Genomic DNA, 21484 nt, shown 5'->3' with positions numbered 1-21484 from the left:
AGCAATGGAAAGGGCTTTGATGCTGGAGGCTGATAATAGAGAGAAGGATGCAAGAAGAGAGCAATTGAAGCAAAAGAGGGGTGCAGGGCCATCCTCAGAGGGATCTTCTTGGAAAAGGTACAGGGGCAGTCCATCTCAGTTTCAGGGGCAACAGTCTACAAGATCTGCTCCTACCACTCTTATGCCAGCTGGATCTGACAGGAGTGCAGTTGTTTGTTATCAGTGTCAGTAGCCCGGACATTACAAGTCCAGTTGTCCAATGAGATCGTCTTCAGTTTCGTCAGCTCCGAAGGCTTGTTATGGGTGTGGCCAGCAGGGTCACTTGATTCATGATTGTTCAAGTCAGAGAGCAGGCACCATTAGTGGCAGAAGGTCACAGCAGAGGCCGTCACAATCGGCTACAGTTCAGTCAGGTTTCAGACCACCACCACCACAGCCTACTATGTCTTCACAGGGTTCACGATCAGTTAGGAGGGATACTCCTACTATGTCAGTGCAGCAGTCAGGTGTTCAGGTTGGCAGTCCTCAGGCACAGGTACTACAGGGACGTGTTTTTGCACTGGCACAGACTGATGCATCTTCTGGACCGTCAGTCCTTCGAGGTATATTTCCAGTGTTTGGTTATTGGGCCCGTGTTTTATTTGACTCTGGTGCATCTCATTCTTTCATTTCATCATCATTTGCACTTGCATCGGGGTTGGAAGTTAGTTTCTTGGAACGGGCGTTGAGTGTTGATACGCCAGTTGGGGTTTCAGTGTCGTTGAGCCGAATTGTGCGGGAGTGTCCCATTGTGATAGTCGGGCGGACTTTCGTGTTTGACCTTATCCTCCTGGAGATGACTAGCTTTGATGTCATTCTCAGGATGGATTGGTTGGCTTCATTTCATGCCACGATCGACTGTTACAGAGGAAGGGTTACAGTTTGCACTTCCGAGGGAGACTGTTTCTTTTTCGTGGGAGATCGGAGTGATTCCCACATTTCATCATTTTATGGAGTTCGTGGACGAAGTCATGGTGATTATTTCTTAGCTAGTCTTCTAGCCGAAGAAGATGATGTCGTGGGAGAAGTTTATCCGGCGATTGTTTGTGACTTCTTGGATGTTTTTCCAGAAGATTTGACAGAGTTGCCTCCACACCGAGAAGTGGAGTTCTCTATTGAGTTAATTCCAGGTACCGCGCCGATTTCTATGGCACCGTATCGTATGACACCAGTTGAACTGACATCCGACCAAGTGTGTTACCGTGGGGCGCACCGGTCTTGTTTGCTAAGAAGAAAGATGGTTCGTTGAGGTTGTGCATTGATTATCGGAAGTTGAATCATGCCACCATCAAGAACAAGTATCCTTTGCCAAGGATAGATGATTTATTTGATCAGTTGAGGGGAGCCAGTTGTTTCTCGAAGATTGACTTGAGGTCTGGCTATTATCAGTTGCGGGTTAGGGATGAGGATATCCCGAAGACAGCATTTCGTACACGGTATGGACACTATGAGTTCCTTGTTATGCCTTTTGGCTTGACTAATGCGCCAGCGGCATTCATGGACTTGATGAACCGCGTCTTTCACGATTACTTGGACCAGTTTGTGGTAGTTTTCGTGGATGACATTCTTGTGTACTCACGGACTCGGGAAGATCACGAGGTCCATTTGAGTATTGTTTTACAGATTTTGCGGGAACACCGATTGTATGCCAAATACGATAAATGTGAGTTTTGGCTACAGGAGGTGAAGTTTTTAGGGCATGTTGTTTCAGAAGGTGGAGTATCAGTTGATCCATCAAAGGTTGAAGCAGTTTTGACTTTGGAGCAACCCAAGAATGTGTTTGAGATCCGCAGTTTTCTTGGTTTAACGGGTTACTATCGGAGATTTGTGAAGGATTTCTCCTGTTTGGCAGCTCCTATGACCCGTTTGACCCGGAAAGGGGTCAAGTTTGTCTGGAATGAGGCCTGTGATTCATCTTTTCAGGAGTTGAAGACGAGATTGACTACAGCTCCAGTGTTGGTGATACCTGAGCGTGGCTTGGGTTATGTGATCTATTGTGATGCTTCACGTGACGGGTTGGGATGTGTGTTGATGCAGGATGGTAGAGTAGTGGCTTATGGGTTTCGATAGTTGAAGACTAACGAGCTTAACTACCCTACTCATGATCTGGAGTTAGCGGCAGTTGTGTTTGCCTTGAAGTGTTGGAGACACTACTTGTATGGTGAGAGATTCGAGGTATTTTCAGATCACAAAAGTCTCAAGTACCTTTTCTCCCAAAAGGACTTGAACAACAGACAGAGACGATGGGTTGAGTACTTGGAAGATTACAACTTTGATTTGCAGTATCATCCGGGCAAGGCAAATGTTGTAGCTGATGCCTTAAGCCGAAAATCTCGTGGAACTTTGGCCAGTTTAGCTATTCGGAAATGGAAGATGCTTGAAGATCTGGCAGAGATAGGATTACAGTGTTGTGATGATGATGGTTGCAGTGAGTCGGCATTCTTATTTAGTCTTGTGGCTCAACCTACTCTTGTTGTACGAGTGATTGAGTCACAGAGACAGGACCCGGACTTAGATGCCATCCACGCTTTGATCTCTAGTGGTGAGACAGTGAATGATTGGGCCTTGCATGCAGATGGGGGTCTACGGTTCAGGGGTTTGTTGGTGGTTCCCACAGTTTGTCGTGAGGATGTCCTACGGGAGTTTCACACTTCCCGTTTTGCAGTTCATCCAGGTGGTACTAAAATGTATCACAATTTGAGACGTCAGTATTGGTGGAGCGGGATGAAGAATGATGTTGCACAGTTTGTGGCTAGATGCCTTACCTGTCAGCAGGTGAAGGCCGAGCATCAGAGGCCAGCTGGTTTGTTGCAACCATTACCTGTAGCGCAATGGAAATGGGAGCATATTGCTATGGATTTTGTGACAGGTTTTCTAAGGTCACGGAGGGGCAATGAGGCCGTATGGGTCATCATTGACAGATTGACCAAGACGGCTCACTTTTTGCCTATTAAGGCAACAGATGATGCAGAGAAGCTTGGTGTTCTTTATGTGAAGGAGATTGTAAGGTTGCATGGAGTTCCTGTAACCATTGTGTCAGATAGGGATGCTAAGTTCACTTCGAAGTTCTGGGAAGGACTTCAAGTAGTGTTTGGTTCAGCGTTGCATCTTAGTACGGCATTCCATCCACAGACGGACGGTTAGTCAGAGCGTACTATCCAGATTTTGGAGGATATGCTTCGGGCATATGTACTTGATTTGGGAGGTAGTTGGGAGGATCACCTTCCACTTATTGAGTTTGCCTACAACAACAGTTATCAGGCGAGCATCCAGATGGCTCCATTTGAGGCGTTGTATGGTAGACCTTGTAGGTCTCCTGTTTGTTGGACTGAGGTAGGTGAGACAGCCGCCTTAGGACCCGACATTGTACTCGAGACTACTGAGAAGATTAAGTTGATAAGACAGAGGTTACTTACAGCTCAGAGCCGACAGAAGAGCTATGCAGATAAGCGGAGACGACCGTTATCCTTTGAGGTGAGAGACCATGTTTTTCTACGGGTTTCTCCACGGAAGGGATTGATGAGATTCGGGAAAAGTGGCAAGTTGTCGCCACGATTTATTGGACCGTTTGAGATTTTGGACCGAGTAGGAGAGGTTGCCTATAGGCTTGCTTTACCACCACAGTTGGATAGGGTCCACAATGTTTTCTATGTATCGATGTTACGGAAGTACGAGCCAGATCCATCTCACATTTTGAGTTGGGTTGATGTGGACATTGATGAGGATGTTTCCTACGAGGAAGGACCAGTTCAGATTCTTAACGCACAACAGAAAGTGTTGAGGAACAAGACGATACCAATGGTGAAAGTCCTTTAGAGACACCACGGAGTCGAGGAGGCTACTTGGGAGCTCGAACAGGAGGTTCGGTCCAAGTACCTAGCGTTGTTTTCTTCTCCAGGTATGTCTTGATTTCGGGGACGAAATCTTTTTTAAAGTTGGGGAGAATGTAAAGTTTTTGACTTTTCAACTGTGGGGCCCACTTGAGTTATAAGGGTCATTGCAGACCCATTTAATTCCAAATTGTTTTCTCTCTCGGCATCTCATATCTCTCTCTCTCGCTGCTTCTGCTTTTTTCTTTTCTTTTTTCTTTTTCAACTTCAATCCTTGATTCCATCTTCATTGCTTGCCGGATTTAGGTGCCGTTTGAGGCAAAACGACGAGTGTGACGAGCTCTACGCGTTGATGCAAGCAATTTCCAGTTTTGAGCCTTCTTTGGAACTCAAAATTTTAAACCCATTTCTAGGGTTTTGCCTATTTTGAGGTAGGGGCATCTTAATCCACTCTAGTGTTGTTCTATTGTGAATTTTACCTCCATGTTGTATTAAATATGCTTAATTTAGAGTTAATTATATCTATGATGGTATTAATGATGTCTAGAGGGTTTTCACGATCTTGAATATGGTTGGTTCATGTGCAAATTATATTTAGTTGTTGATTTCCTATGTTTACTATGTGCTAGCATGCTGAAATTGATGTATGAGAGTATGCTTATTTAAATTGCGCCAAATTTCCCAATTCATGATGTTGAGCTCATATATATATATACATGCACATCCTTAAATGTATTTTGTTGTATCTTAATGTGTTAATAATTACTTGGGAGATGTTGAACATGTTGAATGTTTAATTTTATGATAGAAAATTTTAAATGCCATGACATTGAATGTATGGAACATATATACATGCACATACCATTGGGTTTGCATGAAATGGGAGAAATTATTCTCGAAATAAATATGGGGAATTTCAGGGAAGTGTTTTTGATAAAATGGTTTTATGCGAAACCCGGTCGCTGCGGGGTTACCAACGGGCCGAAGGTTAATATAGCCTAGAGGGGACTAGGGAGTCGCCCTAGCGTGGTTGAGCTAGCTGGGCCCCGTAATGACGCCGCGGGGTTACCAAGGGTCAGGGACACTAGCCAATCCTCCTTTCGTGTCGCGGCGGGGTTACCAAAGGGCGGGCTGTATTAACGTTTGAAAGTGATGATTTTGAGAATGAAAATGGGGAGTATCATTGACATGCATTGCATGTCATTTCATTGCATTGCATTGTTTATACTTGGAATTGACTTGTATGTTGTATTTGATCCCCTACGTTGTATGATCCCTATCTCCCATTGGCCTATGCTTTGCTTGAATTCACAAGGACACAAGATTTGTGTCTTAAGTGTCACCTACTGAGCATATAGCTCACCCTACTATTTATACATTTTTTTTCAGGTCTTGGAAAAGAATCGGTGGACGACAACCCACCTCAAGCTTGAGCGATACTAGAAGCTCACTTTTGTGTCTTTTGTATATTTCCTATTATTTTTGCAAAGCACTAAAAGTATAAAGGTATATATGTATATTTTGCAAAACTTTGTCATGAAACCTTGTTGATGAATGGGAAGGATAATTTTAGTTAAAATAATTATCGGTGTTATTTGATTGTGTATGATCATATACTGTTGCCGTGAATTCGGAATTTGAGCCATGATAGGTAAAAAAATGAATTTAAACAGGGTATGGTAGGCCTATTTTTAGGGGAGGTTATGCCGAATTTTTTGTAAAATTCTTGGCATCAACTAGGGTCGTTACATATAAGTTGTATAACTCTAAGATCAATTATATGACAAGAAAGATTAATTAGATTGACTATATATTAGATATTAAAAAACCACTTTTATATTATATTGAGCAGCCTGCTGTCCAATAGTTGAAAATGAGTCTAGTCAATGCTCATCATTTAAAAACAAAATGTAGAAAATACAATCATTTTCTTGCCAACTAGATATTTCACTTTGCTAATGGAGTATGAATTGTATCATGCATTTGAAGACAAATTTGCGTTTGGAGTCAGGTTTAAAAATAAAAAATAAAAAAGCAAAAAAAAGAAGAGGAGGGGGGGGGGGGGGGGGGGGGTGTTAGTGATTGGCCATTCTAGATATTTCTCTTTGCTAAGGCCATTCTAGATATTTCTCTTTGCTAATAGAGTATGAATTGTATCATACATTTGAAGACAAGTTTGAGAATGATGCTCATGAGATCATTCGTCAAATGGAAAACACATCCCCTAGAGGGATCTTGTGTATGGAAACAATGGTGTTTTGGTGCACAGCGCAAACATGCACTACAATAAATTGGGGTTTAGGAGTGCTGGTATAGGTGAAATAGCACCAACGCACTTTTTAGGAACGCTGGTAATAGTACCGGCGCTCTTTTAAGAACGCTGGTAATAGTACCGGCGCTATTTTAAGAACGCTGGTAATAGCCCTTTCATTCCTTTTTCCCTTCCCTCTTTTTTTGTTTTTTTCTCCCTTCCCTCCATTTTTTCTCTCGTTGATTTTAGGCCCTAAACTACGTCGTTTCGGGGGCAATTAACACTGTATCCCACTTTCCCAATTCATTTTGCAAGAGCCCTAACTCCTTCAGCCACTCTCTCTCCTTCCATCACTGGTCTGGCTCTTTCGTCACCGGTCATCACAGCTCTCTCTCCTTCCATCACCGGTCATTATAACAATCTTGTAATTCATTTTGTTTTCCATCACAGCTCTCTCTCCTTCCATCACCGGTCATCACAACTCTCTCTCCTTCCATCACCGGTTAGCGTTCCAAAACCAGAATTTTAATCAGAAACCAAGGCTCTAAAACTGGTGGCTTGGTTGAGAGAGACAAAGTCATTGCTACTGCACACATAGAGAGAGAAAGAGTCGTTGTTAGGGGTTTCCAAAACCTCGTCTACACTAATAGATCAGACGAGAATTTTTTTAGGTTAGTAACTGTTCGCCTTCTAATTTTGATTACCTGTGTATATTTTTTTTAATTTAAATTATGAATTTACCATATTTGTCAACGTCCACTAGTAGGAAACACTATATAACAAAGTTACAAAGCCCTAGCTTTGTTTGTGCAGAGTCGGCAGACGACTCTCTTCACGAAAGCCCTAGCTCCTTGCCCCCGACCACTGGACATCGCGAAAGCCTTGGATAGCTCCTTGCCTCCTCCTTACAGCTTTTTGAAGTCTAAACAAGGTGTGCTCCTAACTTCCTATGTTTGATTGTTTGAACTTTTTTGTTTTGGACTTTAAAATTTTTCTTTACTTTTCTCTTCTTCTTTTTTTTTCTGTTTTTTTTTTTTTGGGGGGGGGGGGGGGACTTCTCATGCCCTGATTTGGAACACATCCTTTGGTACTACCCATAATATCACAAGTGTCTGTAATCTGTATACCAATCTGACTGACTATAAGTATAATCATATATCTATAGAGTCTATAGACCTCAGTTCACAACCTTAGCAAGCAATGTGGATATAAGTATATATGTCTGCGTATTTATATGTAATTATATATCATTTCAGATTCTTCACAAAATCAAAACCCATATCTTTCAGTTTTCATCGCCCGTTGTTCCAGTTTGGGTTTGCCTTTCGCAAGCTTCAGTCCCCCCCTCTCTGCAACTGCTTTTGTTTTAATTAATTAATTAATTTATTATATTTTTTTTTCCTAAATCAACTAATCAAGCTCTGTAATTCTTGTTTTACAAACTAAATCCTATTTGGTGCAATTTTTTATCATCTTATATATATATATATATATATATATATATATATATTACAATATAAAGTAACAAAATTTGCATTGCATTTTGAGGTAATTGCCGTATTCTACATTTTATTTCAGCAAAACAAATATATATTTTTTATTTCTATAACTTCTATTTCTTTTTCTTTTCTTTTTTTTTCTTTTTTTTTGTCAATTATGTCTACAAGAAAATTTGAATCTGGGCATGAAAAAAGAAAGAAAAAAAAAAATTTTGAATTGGATTAGAAATCTGCCAAGCTTAGGACCCTACTTTAATACAATTTATATTGAGTGATTGATGCACAACTTTTAGTTGAGTGATTGATTTACAACTTGAATGTGTGTAATTCATCTTTTATGTTGTGTTGCCAGTGTATGTAGTGTCGGTGTCAAATGCATGGGAATGCTGTGTTGTACCTGCTTGAAGAACTGGTCTGTGTCATCTTGGATTTTTGGAAGATACATCTTCTTATTATTTATTTTGTTTAACTAACTGATTATTAATTATATAAAATTTGACTACCCTTTTATCCCCCTAAAACGCACCCTGACATTAATATGAAAATCAGTTGGATACGAAAAATTAATGACGGCTTACATTTGCTTTCCTTTTTGCCAAAGAAGTGCTCCAAATAACAAAGACGACATGGTCATAAATGTTAATCGCACCAAGTTTTTTTTATTTTCTTCTATATATATGTATATGTATATTAAAAAAAAAAACTATGTGAACAAAGGGTCTAACATTACAGACAACTAGATTTAGGGCACATGAGATGACCGGTGTCCTCATAGAAAGTTGCCAAATTACAGTGCAATGTTCATCAAGAAAATGAGATGGTTAAAACTAATTTTGAAGATAACAGCCATAAGATTGTTAGAAATACTCCATTTTCTAGTTCAACAATTCAAAATGAATGAACCAATTTTCTCTAGTGATGTTACTGATTCAAATATTCCCCCACATATTCTATTTTATTACCTTAATCTAATAAAAATAATTGCAAACTGTTTGTTCTTCCTACTTAGGCAAGCTCCATTCCATTTAATTCCACATATCGGCATAAACCTTTCAAACACTCGCAAGCAACTTCTTTGTTAAGAAATTCAGAAAACAAATCCTCGGCCATTAAATTCTCAATCTGCAAGTCCCAAAGACACGAGAAAGTAAAAGGCACTATCAAGTTGGCATATTATTAGTTGTATATAAAATCCTTTCAGTCTTTAATACTTCTATGTGTTCTTTACATTTTGGTAGCTAGAATTAAAGCATACCCAGCAAGAAGCATGCTGAAGGGACCAAGAAAGAATCACTAAAAATTATCTATCATGACACTGGTCTGCCTACAGGCAAAAACAACCAAATAATTAATCTGGAATTTCTACTTGCAAGGAGAGAACAAAAATATAGCTAATGCTTCACAAAACACCACAAACAATAAATGCAAAGGCACCTAAACCGATTTGATATATATATATATATATAAAGAAAGAAAATAATTAACAGCTTTACACAATTTCAATTGAAGGAACTACTTTCACATTTCATTACTCAGTTAAACAACAAGACTTTAATTGTTGCCAGACACGACTATTTCACTTTGTTAAACAACAAGCTTATCGGTACCATATTATTGTTATGTTTTAGTTTCCTCCGTTTTTCTCATAAATTCATTTCAATTGCCAAATAGAAGACGCACTAAATTATATGATGTGCCTCCATTAATTACTTCCCTTTATATATAGTTAATTGTACTAAATTGTATTGACTTGAATTTGCTTACCCTATTCCTTTTCTGCTCGAGTGTTGCTAGAAACCTATTTCGCTAGCTATGGTTGAACGGACAAGGATGACATCCAGTTACACAGTAGTCTATTTCCTCCATTTTTTTAAGTAAAAGTACATCCCAACATTTTCGTAAGGTGTATCCCAACATTTTCCGACTATGCATCCCAATATTTTCCTACTATGCATCCCAAATATGGGTGACGTGGCTATTTCTGAACCACTCATTTCAAAATGGAGTAAATGACACACTATTTCACTTGAGGTGATTTTCCCCCATGGTTGAACTTTATATGCATGTACAGTTTTATTGTTAAATGCACTGGATTTTCACTATTTTAATATATTTCCTTTTTTTTTTTTTTTGTAGGAAAGCATAAAAGATCTTCAAAAAAGTTACTTTGACTCGACTATTGGCAGTTCCAATGATTTGTTCTCTGTTGTGAGGGGAGAAGAGAACTGGTTGTGTGCAGATGCTTGGTTTGGGGCCTACACGAAGCGATGTTTAGGGCCCTCTCATAGTAAAGCTGAACTGATTAATAATGTCAAAAAATCTGATGAGGAGGCACGTGCTACACGTGTAGAGTTGCAGGAGACCATTTCAAAAATGTAAGCTGACTATGACGACAAGTTGGAAAATTTACAAGCCAACTATATGACAAGTTGGAAAATTTATAACAACAAGTGGCTATGCGAATATAGATGCAACAACAAAATTGTAGTGGACATGTATATTTATTATTAGTTTTACTCTTTATTAAATATACGTTTACTTATGCCAAGATTTTATGTATTTTGTTTTGTTATTTTGAAGGGTTTTGATTCTTTAAATGCTCCTAAAGTATCTCCAAATTCATTTTCTAGTCATGATGCCAATTTAGTTAAGGTTATGAACTTTTAATTTCTCTTATATGTTAAATTTTCATTTATTATAATGTGCGCTTAATGAATTTATAAAAAATATAGGGTAATTCAATTCAAATGGGCAAGAAGAGTTGTTGAAGTTGAAGTGGAAGATGGGGTCGTGGCTGTGCTTTCTAAATTTCCTTCGCCTTGGATGGGTTCTTTTTGAAAATCTTGTACTACATTTGTCAAAAATTCTTAATTCTTTTTGTGTGACATTTAGTAGTTTTATCTAGACAATTTGGATAGTATTTTCACATTGGCAAGTTAACTTATGGTTGTATTAGTAGACATTTTGCCTTTTTGGTTGACATTTACCAGCTTTATCTATTAGTAGACAATTTCGATGGTATTTTTCATATTGGCTGTATTATGTAAAAACAATTTGGATGGTACTTTCATATTGCCAACTTGTGTTATATTGGATGACATTTAGCAGCCGTAAAGATATTTTTCCAAAAACAATAAAGGGAAAAGAAAAAAAAAAAAAAAAAAACATAAAATAACACTTTAGCAGCGCTTTTTTAAGAAGTGCTAGTATAAGGTTTTTACCAGCGCTCTAGTGCTTTTGAAAAAGCACTGGTAAAGGCCTACCGACTTTGGAATCACTAGCGCTTTTTCAAAGACGCTGGTAAAACGCCGGTAATTGAATTACCATCGTTTTTTTAGACTTTCACCAACGTTTTTGAACGCTAGTGAAAGCCATAACTGTTGTAGTGAAAGTTCAACACCGCATTAAAACGGTGCCGTTTTGAAGCGCAAAACCCTGCAATCTTGTGTTGATGGTGGGGGCTTGGACGTCATAGTGACTTGCTGTAGAATTAAATCCTCTCACCTTTTCCTTTTGGTTTCCAAAATTCATCAACTTCAACCTTTTCTTCTTTTTAACTTTCCCTTGCAAGAACAAATTTACTCCATATTTTGCAAAATATAGCAACAGTCCAGCCAATGGGTAGGAACTACAATAAAAACTAAACACCATTCTTATACAATTTGAAGATTTTTTATTTTTTATTTTTTATATAACAAAGTTGAAGAATTTCAATAGTTACAAATCCCACACTTTTGTTTCTACTTTATAAAACATAATTTACCTGGTCAAAGTTCGGATATTTGCGTACGTTCAAATATCATTTGCAATTTATATGGTGTCTGAACAAGTTGAGCTATATATGATAAACATAACAGTGTAATTGCCCCATAATTTCAGCCTGAGAGTAACTCTTCTTGATTAAGCAAATCATTAAGATTTGTAACTGATTTATTTTTGAATTTTGATTCTTTGTAACAGCTCCTTAGATGTGGAGATTTGTTTACTATTTCACATTGATTCATATTGTATATATATATATGATCATCATATCAATGAAAGGCAATTCACCTAATTATTTCATGGTATCAGAGCCCAACGTCCACTGACTTTGGGATTATTTTTTTTTTTTTTTCTTCTCATGGCTTCTACATTATCCATCTCTAATATCTCTCATCTGGTTTCAATCAAGCTAGATAGAACCAACTATACTCTATGGTTGGCTCAATTTTTACCAGTTCTTAGAAGTCTCAATTTACTTGGCTATGTTGATGGAACAAAGCCTTTTCCAGAAAAGTTTCTTGTTGATGCAAATGGGAATGAAACTCTCAATCCCAAATATACTTTGTGGCAGCAACAAGACAATCTGATTCTTAGTTGTATCAATGCCACCTTGACACCCACAGTTCTTTCTGCTGTGGCAAGGTTTGGTACCTCCAACGATGTATAGAAATCGCTTGAAAAATGATATGCTTCGCACTCGAAGACACGGATCTTACAATTGAAAAATCTATTACAAACCACAAAGAGAGGGAACTCGTCTATTATGGAGTACGTCGATAAGATGACCAGTATTTATGATAATCTCGCACTCACGGGAAACTAGCTGACGAGGATGATTTTCTTACTCTCATTATGAATGGTGTTGGATCGGCTTATGAATTTACGGTTAACTCTGCTCAAGCCAGAGAAACACGCATTTCTTTGGATGATCTTGTTGGACTTCTTTTGAGTGCGGAAATGCGACTTGAGGAACAAAATGTTCTTCCTATTGAGCAAATAGCCACAACATTTTACACAATTTGCAAAGGCAAGAATGGTGGTTCTTCTACTCAAACTCTTACCGGTAGTTTTTCTCCTCAAATCGTAATGGTGGTAGTTCACCACAAGTGAAGAACTCAAATTCACCATATCATATAGGCTCTTCTTGGTCATCTACAAATGTCTCATCTTCTACTCCTAATCAAACACGGCCTACTTGCCAAATCTGTGGCCGAATGGGACATTCAGCAATTAATTGCTACCATAGAATAGACCACTCATATGAAGGGCATGTTCCAACAAAGCAACTTGTACCAATGGCAGCTTCAACTTTTTCTCCATCAAATAATCAAACTTGGATTACTAATAGTAGAGCTTCTACTCAAATCACATCTGATCTTGCCAATCTCTCCATACATGATGAGTTCCAAGGATCAGAGCATGTTGCAGTTGGTAATGAGGTTTGAAAATAAATCACATTGGTTTTACTACATTTAACCATAGTTCCTCTCAGTTTTATCTCAATAATATCTTACATTGTCCATCCATTTCACAAAATTTGCTATTCGTTCATCAATTTTCTTCGGATAATGATTGTTCCTTTGTTTCTAATGCTGATGGTGTTTTTGTGTAAAGGACACCAAAACGGGGAAGATGCTTTTATGCGGCAAGAGTGAAAATGGTTTTATCCCTCTTCAACTTCCTTGTGGTACTCCAAATAAAAGAGCTTTTGTAGTTGTAGGGGAAATAGTATCAACTCCAATTTGGCATCAATGTTTGGGTCATCCAGCATCTCCAATACTGTATCATTTGTTATCTACTAATTCCTTACTTGTGTAAGATTCAACGAAGAATAAAGCATTGTGTGATTCGTGTCCCTTAGGTAAAAGTGCCCGCTTGCCTTTTTCATTTTCTACTTTAGTTTCTTCTATGCCTTTGGAATTAGTTCATTCTGATGTATGGACTTCTCCATCTTATTCTCTTCAAGGATCCAATTATTATATTCTCTTTGTTGATGACTGATAAACACAGAATATTGTATATTCAAACGCCCTTAATTACATTAGTTAAGTCCATTATTTGGTCTTTGTATATAGATTATCTTCATTTTTGTGTTCTTGTCTATTTTCAGGTATACTCTCCAAAAAAAAATAAAAAGAAGACTTTAAGAGTTTTTGAAGATCAAATGCATTCCGGGTTTTAACATCTACGGCTAGTCAAGAAAAGAGGTTCCAATGTACCTATGGAAACTCTTAGCAATGCATTTGGATGAAGAAGGACTCAATGGTCCAAAGCTGAAGAAATGCAAAACAGTTGCATTTGGGCTAAGACATTTAATCACCTCGCGTTCGGATGCCAAATCCTGAGTTCAGACGCCATGCACTTCACCTCGCATTTGGACGCCAAATCATGCGTCCGGACGCCAGCCTACGGGTCCCCACTTTGATTTGGTCAAAGTTTGTTCCCTTCTACTAGGGAATTTGAATTTCAACGGGTTGGGGTTGTTTGGCAGCCCATTTTGGGATTAAGAGGGGGCAAAAGGCTTGTATTAGAATCATTATTATTATTATTATTGAAAAATATTTTGCGGAGAGAAGGGATTTTCTTAGGTTTTATGTTAAGTTTTGCAACAATGGGGTTGTAGAGGAAATCTTCTTATTCTTTAATCCTTGAAGCTGCTGCCATGTCCATGAGAAACTAACTTCCTTCCTAGGGAGTTGATGTAACCTAAACCAAGTAAACATGTTATAATTGTCTTTTCAATTTGGGAATTCATCTTATATATATGTGATTTCATAAATTAGAAGTTGTTTACATTGAATTGTTTTGTTCACTAAAAAAAAAAATGACTTTTTACTACGGTGGAAAAGGCTTTCTACCACGGTTTTGAACAACCGTGGTAAAAAGTTGAGACTTTCTACCACGGTTTTGCACCGTGGTAGAAAGTCGACTTTCTATCACAGTTTTGAACCGTGGTAGAAATTTTATTTTCTACCACGGTGGGGAACCGCGGTAGAAAGAAAGACTTTCTATCACGGTGCAAAACCATGGTAGAAAGTGTTATATAATTTTTAAAAAAACATAATAGTTTAGCCCTTATGAAGCCTTTTTTTACTACTAGCCTTGCAAGAACCCCGGAAGCAAACCCTAAATAAATAAAAAATAAATCAAAACCAAAATAATTTACAACTGACCAATAATATCATATATATATATATAACCAAATCCAAGTCATTGTTTTAGACAAAAATTAATCATATACAAATTTCAAAGAAGTACATGATCCACACCTTATATATTTACTTAACTAAAATAAAATAAAAATTCTTCATATGTTCTTGAAACTTCTACATGAGCCAAACAAAAAATATAGCGGCAACAAAAAAAGTAACGTCAACCGTGACCCGCAATCCTAACTTTGACCTACAAAGATGTAATAGTTGAAGTAAGAGAATTAATATAAAACAAGTTATTTAGGAAAAAAAATATATATAAAGCAAGTTGTAAAGTTGCCAAAATTAAACCAAGCAAAACAAGTTTGTAAAGTTGAAATTAAACAAAGCAAAGCAAGTATTATAATAAAGGTACTTTGAATGATCTACTCTTCGTATTAACTCAAGTAAAGCAAGTATTAACATGGTCTTAACTCAAGCAAAGCAAGTTCAGTGTGTCAAGGAAATAGTCACAGGATTAAAGCTTAAGCATGGCTTATTTAATAGGTGATTGAAAGTACTCGAAGACAGAGTGAAATTCCATCATATGATATGTTCAGATTAAAAAAAAAAAAATGGTCACTTAAGGCACGTGACCCCCTATACACCGCAAAATTGGTCACTTAAAGGCACGTGACCCCCCTGAGGTTGCTAAATTTTTTATTAGGTTTGTCTAGGGTTTGCCCTTATATGTGCTTCGATGTCTTTAGGATTTATCACACTAGTATTAAGGTTTCTCCCTAAAAATCTCTATTTGTTGTTCTTCTTCTTCTCACTTCTCCTGTTATTCTGATCGGCCTTCTCTTCCAGTTCATTTAGATTACTGTTATTGCCTCTGTGTATGATTATGTTTTATCTTATAATAATTCATTCAATGAGGTTTGATCAACCCTAGAGTTTAACCTTTTTACACTGCTATTATTATGTTAACTTCTTGTGTATGCTGAGAAGTGAACCACTGAATGTTTCAGTCTGATGAGAAGAATATAAGACGACGAGTATATGATGCATTGAATGTCCTTATGGCACTGGATATTATTGCGAAAGACAAAAAGGCAATTTGGTGGAAGGGACTTCAGAATACAGATGTGAAGGATTTGGAACAGCTTAAGGTTGGGATAAGAGTTCATTATTTGTCATATCATAAGTTCTTATCAATTGCTTCACAATTTTATTAGTCTATCCTCTATATTTGTAAGCTGGGTTTTCGTAACTTCCATAGAGGATGGGACCTGTTCTTGTCCCATTTTTCTTATCACCATCCTACTCAATCCTTTTCATCACCCATTCATACCTTGACTGATTTGGCATGATTTTTAAGTGTCACTCTATAGAGAATGACTAGTTTTCTTTGTTTATCCTTGCAGGCATTGCATGTTAAGCTGATTAATGGGATTGGAAATAAATCAGCCTATTTGAAAGAATTAGAAGAACAAGTAATGCTGTCTTATCATTTTCTTTTTTTGCCCCTTCAATAAACAACAATGTAAATTATTTTTTGGGAGTTTTGAGAAATTTTAGTTATGCTATGGATATGAAAATCAGATTTTTATAAGTTTACAGTTGAAATTGGAGTTAGACAAATGCCCACTCTTGAGACTTCTTGAACTTTTATGCATCACTTTTCTGTTTTCCTTGCGTTTATTTAGTTTAAGTGAAGTAGGGAGTTCTACTTATTTACAATCAACTTAGTAGCTTAAAAATATTAAATAAGTAGGAATGCCTTTCTTGCTCTAGGTCTTGATATGCCCAATGCAAAAAGGCCATTATGTAGTGCTGGTCCAGTTACTTAGAAATCTGGGGTTGAATGGAGACAGATTTAACCTTTGACGTTATTTTTCTTAAAGCTGCTGCTATCAAACTCGAATCCATGTCTACACTTGTTAGCCTGAGTTTTTACCAGTCCCAAGCAATAGCCACAACATATATAATTTTACATTTGGTTGCAACTATCCAGTAAATAAAATTGATTCGTGGACATAGTTTTAGATTCATGCAACTATGAAAGTTAGAAATAGCTTGAATGGGTATATGTTTCTTTAGAAAATTTTAATTATTTAACAAGGGATATCTTTGGTTCATAGTTTATAAGCATGAACAAATTCAACTCCTAAGTTCAAAGTTGTGGTTCACAGTTTGAGAAGTGATCATCGGGATTCAACATTGAACAGAAATTCAAAGGTAGAAGACTTTATTTTTAAGAAATCTTCAAAAAGTTGGAATTAAATTGCCGTTCACACACTGAAAGGAAAAAAATGAAATACCAATACCAGTGACAGAATAAATTGCATAACACAATTATCCACTTACCCAGTGCATTGCCATGTAGATTGCCATTGCCTTTGCTCTAATTCGGTTAGGGAATGTTTCTGATAGGAGGAGACTAGGGACTGGTCCAGCACCTAGGGCAAATGTGAAGACAAACCTGCATAAACAACTTCAATAAGAAAAATATACCACCATAACCTCAAGATAAGAAACTATATGTAAAAGTTTGTCTACCTTAGCTCTCTTCCACAGTTACAGTCACAAATGTGGTTTAAGCAATGAGATACAGTAGCCTACCTTGGTTTATTTCCACAATACAAGAAATAGATAATCCTCCTAAGAGGTGAACAATTACTTGCTCTATTTGACATAGAAATTCATCATTTTTCCATTTTGAAATACCCGATTCATCCGATTTTATTTTTAGAACTCCTGATTTTCCAGGTATTTCAGAAAGACAAAGAATGATGATAAGAAGAGAATCACCTAATGGATCATGTTTTTTATCTGCTCTATATGATCAGTTACCCCTGGCTCTTCTGTAGGAGGAAGGCACTGAATTTGTTTCATGTTACCATGATACTCATTGATGTACCTGTCACTTACTTTTTTTGGTCCCACCCCAATTTTATTTGCTTTTCCTATGATCTACAAAAGCCAGATATAAATCAACAGTTAAGTATTTTTTACAATCAAATTATCAAAAAATAGACTTGAAATAGTCAAAAAGTCGTGAACATAAATAATTCTAAAAACTACAACATACATTCCTCTTTATGAGCTAAAAAGTATTCAGAACTATAATTTCAATAACAGCCCATGAGAATTTGATTGAAAGTTTGAACACCAAATCATGGTGAAAATTTACAAAATGAAGGGAAAAACAGAAGATGTGAATATTGAATAGTTCCTATAGGAATCATATGGAGGAATACAGTTATGAGAAACCATCACCAATTGTAGAATTGAAGAAATGGATGGCCTTAACTGGGCTGGATGGACAGCTTAGGGGGTTTAGTTTTCTCATGAACAAGTAGACCGGCCCGCATTCCTAAAGACGGGAGAGGCAAGAAATAGCTTAAGGGAAAGATTTTTTTAATTACTTACGTGTATATATTAAATTTTTGTAAGAAAATTTCATGCAATTAGAGGTCAATAGTTAGATATACAACCACTAAAAGCAGTTAACGTCAGCAACTAGTGCAACAACAAGAAGAAGACTACACAGGCATTCGAACAGTATTTGCACAAAATGTCAATATATTTTTCAGAGCATTCGAACAATATTTGCACAAAATATGAAGAATTGAACAAATGTAAGATACCAGCGCCACTATATTGCTAATGGAGGAAAAATTGAACTTTCTGCTTCATCTAGCTAAAATAAACCTTAGATTTCGAGAGAAAAAAAAATATAATAAATGTTTCTAAGAAAATCCTAAGATTATGGGGAAAATGAAAATAAAAATGATTAACCATAAAATAAAATTTATTGCTCGGCCTCACAACCTGTCCGCACCATGCAAAACATCAAATCCCCAAATAAAGGAGATCATTCCTTAAGTCATAAGGAGGGGGATTAGGATGATTGAGGTACAGGAGGGGCAATTCCCCAATTTTACACAAGTAGTGGCTATCATGAACGAGTCAAAGTCTGTCAAATTTAAAAATCTTCTTTACAATTGGTTTGTCATCTAGAATGTATGTGACATAGCTAATGAAATCAAGACTGTGTGTGCAAGGGAAGATATTACATACCTAATATTTTTTACTGAGAGCGAAATTAAAAAACCCAATCTCCGGATTTAGTGACTTCTTTCTGAGCAGTGTGTTATCATTTAGGGTTTAGGGGTCCCTTCTATGGTGACCGGATACAGAGATGACGACGGTCACCGGAGAGAGATGACGATGGCGACCGGAGACAGAGACGATGATGGCGACCGGAGAGACAGAGATCTAGACGACGATGGTGACCGGAGACAGAGATCTAGACGACGATGGAAAGCCCCTTTACTGCGAGATGTACAGATCAAAGAAGATTTTTGTGTAAGGGCTTTTTTTCGAAGACAGATATTTGAGTTAGGTCTGTTGAGTCGTAAATTTGTGTTATATGTTGGTTTTTAATTTTTAATTTTTTCATTTTGTTTTCGTCAATTACTGGAGGGAATAATACCCACGCGGTGAGCGGGGAAAATTTTTACTTTCTACCATGGTTTATGCGAAACCGTGATAGACGGGGCATTCTTCTTACCACGATTCATGCATAATCGTGGTAGAAAGACAATTTTTTATCACGGTTATCTCTCAATTGTGGTAGAAGATTTTTTCTACCACAATTTTAAAATAATTGTGATAAAAAATATACTTTCTGCTACGGTTATTCTAAAACCGTAATAGAAAAGATTAACCGTAGAAGAAAAGATCTTCTACTATGATTTTTTTAAAACTGTGGTAAAAAGTACGTGGTAAAAAGCTGTTTTTCTTTTAGTGGTTTTTACATTGAATTAATGTATGTGATCTTCATTTGAATATATGATTATGTTGATATGTTTATCTTGTCTTAGAAATCATATTGACACAATTATGCACTTGATATTCCTATTGTGACAATGGAAATGAATTAATGAAATGGTTATATTAGCATGTTAATTTGAATCAGCTTCTGGTTTGGCTATTAATGGTGATAAGTCTGAGGTTTTTTTTTACAAGATCAGTGAGAAGAAAATCTATGATCCTTAGAATTCTTGGATGTAAACAAGGAAATATTCCTTTCACTTATTTAGGTGTTCCTATTTCTGATAGAGGTTTGAAGAGATTGGATTGTAAACCTTTGATTGAAAAGGTTGAAGCAGCTACCACAAGATGGGCTGGTATGAATCTATCGATGGCTGGGAGAGTGGAATTGATTAGATCTGTTATTACTCCTATGGTATTGTACTGGACTTCTACTATTCTATTCCAGCAGCTGTTGTTAATATTTTAGAGAGAAGAATGCAAAATTTTGTTTGGGGTCACAATACTCAATCTTATAAACTCCATGGTTTATGTTGGAAGAAGCTATCTACTCCAAAATCTAAAGGTGGTCTAGGCATACAAAAGCTGATTGACATTGATATAGCTGCTAAATGCATTTTGGCATGGGAATTTATACTATCAAAGGATAGATTATAGGTGGCTTGGTATAAACAGAGGAATTTGAAGAAAGCTACTTATTGGTCTGTTGTTCCTAGAGCAACTCATTCTATTATTTGGAAGAGCATTGTGGCTTTAAGGGAGATTTTGAAGACAAATTGCAGATTCCGTATTGGTGATGGTGAGACGATCAAGTTGTTTCTCGATCCATGGTGTGATGGTAAATTTCTTTCTAAAGAATTCAGTTTTAGATCTCTCAGAGCTTTGGCTACTGATAAGAGTACGGCTTTAAGTAAATTTCTGCTACAAGGTCAGTGGCAGTTTGTTGATATTCCTTTACAAATTCAGAATTACATCCAACAATTCAAAATTTATAGAGGGGAAGATACTATTCTCTGGCAGCACAATGTGTTTACATACAAAGTAGCATGGGAGGCCTGTAGGTTATCTAAACCGGAGGTGTTCTGGTTGTCTTTAATATGGACTAGTGGTCGGCCGAGGTGGGCTGTTTTAGGTGTTCTTATTTTACAAAACTCAGTTCTAACTGCTTCAAATGTTCAAAGAAGGGGTATCTCACTTGCTTCTAGATGTTGTTTATGCTATAATCATAAAGAATCTGTGGATCATTTGTTTGTGGAATGTGAGTATGCTTGGTAGATTTGGTGTGATGTTGCTGATATGTTTAAGTGGAGTGTTCGAAGGGAGCATACTGTTCGTGGTTTTGCTTTGGATTTGGCATAGCAATTTCCAGTCAATTCATGAAGGAATAAATTAAGTAGGATGATTTTTTCTGCAACTTTGTATTTTATATGGAGTGAAAGAAACGGCAGGACACATAATGATGTTATTAGACATACTCGAGTACTTTTTAAAAGCATTGTTTGGGAGGTTTTGGATGTCGTAGTGGTCTGTCTTCAAGATGTCTTAGCCTTGTTTTAGTTTTTCTTTTTGGATAGGGTTTTTCTATTCTTAAGGTATCATCCTTTTTTAAGGATTGTGTTTAGTGAGAGTATGCCCTCACTGTTTGATTTGTACTTTTTGTTCATTTTATAAAATTTTCTCTTCAATTAGGAAAAAAAATATATTGGCATGTTAATTGAGAATTTGTATAAATTATACTTAAGGAAGATGGATCATGCTACACCTTTAAGTTAATTTATGTTAGGTAGATGGTCCATACCTACTGAAAATAATTCATGATAAATAATTGAATTTCATATGCTTCAACATACAATTGAAGGACCTTGATAGGCCATGCCTAGGGAAGATGGTTCATACCACAGCTTAGTTTAGGTAGATGAACCATTCCAACCAAAGATGGGTTATGCTTAGTTCTGAAATGTATGAATTTCTGGAAGATGTTATGGTTGTTTTATACTTCTACACATCGTTTTATATACATAGTTGTTTATCCCCAAGTTGAATGTAAGTTAGCATGTTGATGAGGTTTTGGTGAAGTCAATTCCATAGTCTTTATCTCTATAAGTTTAATTCATTTAAATCCATTTTATT

General features: G+C 36.8%; 1 protein-coding gene and 2 long non-coding RNA genes across 5 annotated transcripts; 2 read left to right on the top strand and 1 right to left on the bottom strand.

Annotated features, from left to right (window-relative positions):
• Window positions 1–6322: 6322 nt before the first annotated feature.
• LOC132279385 (uncharacterized) lies at window positions 6323–10885 on the top strand. 2 transcript variants are annotated; one of them, XR_009471313.1, is made up of 4 exons: window positions 6323–6791; window positions 6934–7051; window positions 9414–9650; window positions 9756–10885. It is a non-coding gene; the product is annotated as an uncharacterized LOC132279385 (long non-coding RNA). The 2 variants fall into 2 exon arrangements; XR_009471312.1 differs by lacking the exon at window positions 9414–9650 and having other exon boundaries at window positions 6335–6791.
• A 3654-nt stretch (window positions 10886–14539) lies between these two features.
• On the bottom strand, window positions 14540–18937 carry LOC132278941 (uncharacterized). Of its 2 annotated transcripts, XR_009471176.1 has the most exons (4): window positions 18599–18937; window positions 17327–17488; window positions 16883–16997; window positions 14540–14783 (listed from the first exon to the last, which is right to left on the bottom strand). It is a non-coding gene; the product is annotated as an uncharacterized LOC132278941 (long non-coding RNA). The 2 variants fall into 2 exon arrangements; XR_009471175.1 differs by lacking the exon at window positions 18599–18937 and having other exon boundaries at window positions 17327–17775.
• A 580-nt stretch (window positions 18938–19517) lies between these two features.
• Window positions 19518–20629, top strand: LOC132277561 (uncharacterized). Its single transcript, XM_059779408.1, has 3 exons — window positions 19518–19534; window positions 19643–19769; window positions 20030–20629. Exons 1-3 carry the CDS (start codon window positions 19518–19520, stop codon window positions 20627–20629), a joined length of 744 nt encoding a protein of 247 aa, XP_059635391.1.
• The last annotated feature ends 855 nt before the right edge of the window (window positions 20630–21484 follow it).

Source organism: Cornus florida, unplaced genomic scaffold (assembly GCF_030987335.1).
Source record: "Cornus florida cultivar Cherokee Brave unplaced genomic scaffold, ASM3098733v1 CherokeeBrave_3.0.0_Hap2_Chr10, whole genome shotgun sequence".
NCBI lineage: Eukaryota > Viridiplantae > Streptophyta > Magnoliopsida > Cornales > Cornaceae > Cornus > Cornus florida.
This window is presented reverse-complemented; position numbering and strand designations above follow the sequence as displayed.

Excerpts from the sequence above, each read along its gene's own strand:
- LOC132277561 (XM_059779408.1), top strand. Across the intron at positions 19,770-20,029 it reads GATCTGTTATTACTCCTATG|AGGAATTTGAAGAAAGCTAC; the intron begins GTATTGTACTGG and ends TGGTATAAACAG.